Source organism: Electrona antarctica (assembly GCF_951216825.1).
Source record: "Electrona antarctica genome assembly, chromosome: 16".
Lineage (NCBI taxonomy): Eukaryota > Metazoa > Chordata > Actinopteri > Myctophiformes > Myctophidae > Electrona > Electrona antarctica.
This window is the reverse complement of record NC_136797.1, coordinates 45,379,417-45,385,509: the sequence shown is the minus strand read 5'-3', so window position 1 is coordinate 45,385,509 and position 6,093 is coordinate 45,379,417. Positions and strand designations below refer to the sequence as shown.

General features: G+C 43.6%; 1 protein-coding gene across 1 annotated transcript; it reads left to right on the top strand.

The window, feature by feature from the left end:
* Positions 1-353: 353 nt before the first annotated feature.
* Positions 354-3,518, top strand: LOC306939514 (uncharacterized protein; the record flags this gene model as incomplete). Its single annotated transcript, XM_079524101.1, has 6 exons — positions 354-396; positions 780-998; positions 1,098-1,397; positions 1,810-3,081; positions 3,198-3,289; positions 3,510-3,518. 6 exons carry the CDS (start codon positions 354-356, stop codon positions 3,516-3,518), a joined length of 1,935 nt encoding a protein of 644 aa, XP_079380227.1.
* Between the last annotated feature and the right edge of the window lie 2,575 nt (positions 3,519-6,093).

The window sequence follows — 6,093 nt, the reverse complement described above, 5'->3', positions numbered from 1 at the left end:
AAGATAAGAGTGCCCCTCACTTCACATGGTTGTGATTTATTTATTTATTTAATTTTTGTATTTGTTTGTTTGTTTATTGCGTTTACTCTCTTGTCTCTACAGAGTCTGATGATGTCAGGTTGGTGAGAGGAACCAGTAACTGTGCTGGTATACTGGAGATGAAACACCAGAGAGAGTGGAGACCAGTGGACGGTTGGTCTGACTGGAACCTGCAGTCCTCATCTGTAGTGTGTCGACACCTTGGCTGTGGCTCTGCCATTTCAACAGAGAGGAGTTCTGGTGTTACACATCAACCTGCATGGAGGATAACACCTCACTGTGTTGGGTCTTCTCTGAGTGACTGTGGAAATAAGATGTCTTCCCACTCCTTGTACGTACTGGAGGTGAACTGTTCAGGTAACAAACTACTACTTCAACGACAGTAATGTCTGACAAAGCCACGGGAAACACTGGCCCTGATCAATTATTAAACCATTCGGAGCCATTATTTACCGTTTGTGAAAATAACATGTGTGGAATGTTCTGATGGGGCATTATGCCTTACTATACTATTATGCTACAGTATGTAACATTCATCTTGCATATAATGTCTCTGGGCTTGTTATTGCTTTCATTTTTCTTGTTTTATTATGCCTTTATCGTCAGTGACTTGAAATGTCTCTCTCTCTCTCTCTCTCTCTCTCTCTCTCCAGAGTCTGTGAGGTTGGTGAATGGTCCTAGTTTGTGTTCAGGCAGAGTGGAGGTGAAGTCTAATGAGTCTTGGGTCTCAGTGTGTGAAGGTGACTTTGACCAGCAGGATGCAGAGGTGGTCTGTAGGCAGCTAGGATGTGGGCCTCCTTCAGTCCTCCAGGGGGCGCTCTATGGAGAAGCCAATGTTTCAATGTGGACCAAAGAGTTCCAGTGTAAAGGCAACGAGTCTGTTCTCCTGGACTGTGGAACTTCAGACTCAACTAGAAACACAAGCTCACCTTACAAGTCTGTTGGACTCACCTGCTCAGGTAAAAGACAGGCTAAATATTTGGTTTGGAACTTTGGATTATTATTTCATGAATAAATAAATATGAATCTTTACTGTTTACTCTCTGGTCTCTGTACAGAGTCTGACAATGTCAGGTTGGTGAGGGGAACCAGTAAGTGTATTGGAATACTGGAGATGAAACACCAGGGAGAGTGGAGACCAGTGGATGGTCGGTCTGACTGGAACCTGAAGTCATCATCTGTAGTGTGTCGACAGCTGGAGTGTGGCTCTGCTGTATCAAGAGAAAGGACTTCTGCTTCTACACATGAACCTGTATGGTGGATTTCAGCTTCCTGTGTTGGGTCTGAGTCTTCACTGAGGGAGTGTGGAACAAAGAAGTCTGGCAATTCCACTGCCAGACTGGAGATTATCTGTTCAGGTAAAACAATGACTTCAACAATGACACATTTACATTATCTCATCTATCTGTCAGTACAATATCTTATAATTAAACTGGTCATACAGTCAAATCTACTGTATTGAGGCGGCGGTGGCTCAGGGGTAGTTTCTGGATGGTAACCGCAAGGTTGCCTGTTCGAACCCCGGCTCCCCCAGAGTTGGTGTCGAAGTGTCCTTGAGCAAGACACTGAACCCCTAATTGCTCCCGATGTGCTGGCTAGTGCCTTGCATGGTTTCTGCCGCCATCGGTATATGAATGGGTGTATGAATGTGTGTGTGAATGGGTGAATTGATGCACAATCTATGTAAAGCGCCTTGGATAAAGGCGCTATATAAATGCACCATTTACCATTTATTACCAATTTCAGCCAATCGCCTCTGTCTTGTTCCAGATCTGCTGTTTAAGCCTATCATCACCTTTGTAAGCTCCATTTCTGAAAGCCAGCAGCAGGAGCTGCATGTGATCAGCTGCTCCACCAACACAACATCACTGGATACAACACAAGACACAACACCACTGGATACAACACAACACACACCACTGGATACAACACAACACACACCACTGGATACAACACAACACACACCTCTGGATATGACACAACACACATCTCTGGATACGACACAACACACATCACTGGCTACGACACAACACACATCACTGGCTACAACACAACACACATCTCTGGATACGACACAACACACATCTCTGGATACGACACAACACACATCTCTGGATACGACACAACACACAACACTGGATACGACACAACACACATCACTGGATACGACACAACACACATCACTGGATACAACACAAGACACAACACCACTGGATACAACACAACACACAACACCACTGGATACAACACAACACACATCACTGGATACGACACAACACACATCACTGGATACAGCACAACTCACAACATCAGTGCAAACCTTAGTACACTCCATTTCTGGAAGCCAGCAGCAGGTGGTGGAGGGTTTCAGCTTCAGTATCAGATGCTCCATCCTGCCACAGTACCCAGGAGGCTTCTTCTACCTCACCTTCACTGGATCCAACACCACGCGCAACTACACCCAGTCAGCTGTCAATCACTCTGTATCCAACACAACACACAACATCACTGCATCCAACACAACATCACTGGATACAACACAACACACAACGCCACTGGATACAACACGACACACAACACCACTAGATACAACACAACAGACAACACCACTGTATTCAACACAACAGACATCTCTGGATACAACACAACACACAACGCCACTAGATACAACACAACAGACAACACCACTGTATTCAACACAACAGACATCTCTGGATACAACACAACACACAACGCCACTAAATACAACACAACACACAACACCACTAGACATAACACAACACACAGCATCACTGGACACAACACAACAAACAACATCTCTGGATGCAACACAACACACAGCGTCACTGAATGCAACACACAACATCTCTGGATGCAGCGGAACTCAGAACCATACCCAGACAGCTGTCAATCACTCTGCCACATTCCTGTTTCCTGCAGCAAACCACACCCACCAGGGAAGTTACATCTGTGTTTATCACATCCACGTTTTCTCTCACAACTTCTCCTCTAAGAGCGAGGTCCTCTCTATCACTGTCACAGGTAACACGAAATGTGGTCTTTTCAAGTCACAATTTGAAACTCAAGCAAGCAATCTTTACGCTGTTCTTTTGCATGATGTTTGATGTTCTAACATATTTAACATATTTCCCTCACAGCTTCTCATCTGACATCTAATGTTCTCACATGTACAGTCATGGTGCTGCTGCTCTCGATCCTGATAATTGCTGTCCTCTATCGTCTCTGGAAGGTAATCATACTTCTTTATTCAACATAACACTGCAATGTAAATGTCAGACGTTTTTAATTTAAGAGAGCCGGTTTATTAAAGCCGGGCACTGCTGTGTTTCTCCAGGTCATCAGAAGGCGGCGTGCGGGAGCGCAGGACATTGGCGTGGTTTATTATAATGTAAGACGGGAGAGCGTAGAGATAGTTTATTATAACGAATTTGCTCGTTCCGACGTTGAAGCCGGACTGAGTGAAGAGGCAGAATACCACCAGTATGATGATGTGGGTGTACGAGGAGGTGCTGACGCTGCACCCGGTGAGGAGACAGAATACCACCAGTATGATGATGTGGGTGTACGAGGAGGTGCCGAAGCTGCACCCTGTGAGGAGACAGAATACCACCAGTATGATGATGTGGGTGTACGAGGAGGTGCCGAAGCTGCACCCAGTGAGGAGACAGAATACCACCAGTATGATGATGTGGGTGTACGAGGAGGTGCCGAAGCTGCACCCAGTGAGGAGACAGAATACCACCAGTATGATGATGTGGGTGTAGGAGGAGGTGCCGAAGCTGCACCCTGTGAGGAGACAGAATACCACCAGTATGATGATGTGGGTGTACGAGGAGGTGCCGAAGCTGCACCCAGTGAGGAGACGGAATACCACCAGTATGATGATGTGGGCGTACGAGGAGGTGCTGATGGGGCAGTAAGAGGCAGGAGACCTCCTGTGTACGAGGTGGATCTCTAAAGGGTTTCGAGAGAGCACCACAGTAAAGGTCACAGATACAGGGCACAGAATAAAGTATATACATAATACAATCTGAATCATCCCGCCTGGTGCAGAACAGGAGACACCATCATTAATATTAAAGTATACCTAGATGTATAATCCCTTCCAGTGACATCATTGTTTGATTTTTTTGATTATAAATATATATTTATAAATATGTATTTTTTTTATTTGATTTTTGTCATTGTGAGAACGATGGCTTCCATTATATCATGGTAACTTTTAGGGAATAGAAAGCCTGCAGTTTCTATTAGCTTGGATTCCCCATCAATTGTCACTGGTGGACGGGTTTCTGAACTGCCCACAGCCCTCCTATGAGACACATACTGGTTTCTGAACTGCCCACAGCCCTCCTATGAGACACAGACTGGTTTCTGAACTGCCCACAGCCCTCCTATGAGACACAGACCAAGTAGGGAAAATAATTGACCCCCTCCCTCAAAATAATTATGCAGCTCACCTGCATCTTTTAAAACAGGCCTAAAAATCCACCTTTCAGCAGGCCGGAGGGACAGGAAAGGATCACTTCTCCCTTAAACACTCCACTCTGTACATATATGTTTTATTTTTGTTTCTGATTATATTGAATTTTGTTGTTATTTTTCATGTCATGTCTATGAATTGATAGGGCCTGAAATCTAAACAAAACCGCAAAGGACTTTTGTTTTGATGCTATCCCTTTGAGACTGGGCCCTAGTCTTGCGCCACCTATTTACTATTTTGAAAATCATTTTAAAATAGTTCAACTAGCCAATCTACATCTACACGTTGTGAGCTTGTAGATCAACTATTTGAACTATTTTAAAAGGTTTTTTAAAATAAAGTTTAGGGATAAGGGTTAAGGGGTGGTACAAGATATAGCCCCACCATGAGTCTTTACGTAAAAGTACGTGAACATCTCAAATGCAGTCCCTGTCCCACCCACCAATCGGCAGCCATGTTTTCTAAAGCACAGCAATGGACCTGAATGCCTCTTAATGAACTGTAAAGTTCACTGTTCACTTGCAGCAGTGTTGAACGCTGTACTGTAACTGTATGATTTACATGTTATCAATGAAAGAAAAACCTGCAAGAAAAGTTGCAGGTTTAAAACACAATAAGGCGGGTAACAGGAAAAACCCTTCTCTTGACCCAAGTTGACCGTGTTATTATTTATTATAATGTTTTATGTTGCTCACTGCTTTTTCAACAGTCTGTTCTAGGTGTGCAAATGTTTTTATGCAACTAAAGCTTCATGTTAAAATTTAAAATGTGTTTTTCTTTTTTTTTACATGTTTGATATGTAGGTGTGCGAATGTTTTTAACTATTATGTTAATATTAAAATTCAATAAAGTTGAAACTCCTTGAGTAAAATTAAGTGTTCCATCTCGTAACTGTGTTGTGTGTGAAGTACAGGAAGTTGTCACCGGTTACCATGAACACAAACCAAGGATTCGTCCGAAATCAGTGGCTGCGTCCGAATTCATAGTCCCTACTCCCTACTCCCCAGTGATGATATCGGACAGTAGGCTACTCGTGAACTCGATACTGCCACCATCTGACACAGTCAGGTTATTCCCTCCCCAATGATTGTGGATTGCAAATTATTCTAAACACATAATGATGGCGCTTTTATGCATTTGTCGCAATTCTAAAAAAGAATGTTATTTAAATAGATATATTTTTTGTATTCATGGATGAATGAAGGAATGAATAAATGAATAGGTTAATGACAATATGTTTGCAGGCATTTAGGCCTATGTTCGTGTTATGGTTATTCTCTTTACATAACATAACTGATTCCTCTCCTCTCCCACCGCACCATATTATCCAGCAATATGAAAACAGTGCACCACCTTGACAATATTCTTTTGACAATGAAAACATCATGACATATCATTGAATAGCATTTATAACCACATGAACCCCCGCTATATGCCTCTTCTGGCCGGTACCAGGTCACCTCGCCCCTTTTCCAACTCGCCCCGGCGAAAAGTGAAGACGGCTCGCCCCGAGCCGTGGAGAGCCCGCCCCCAAAGCGCGGATATGGCGT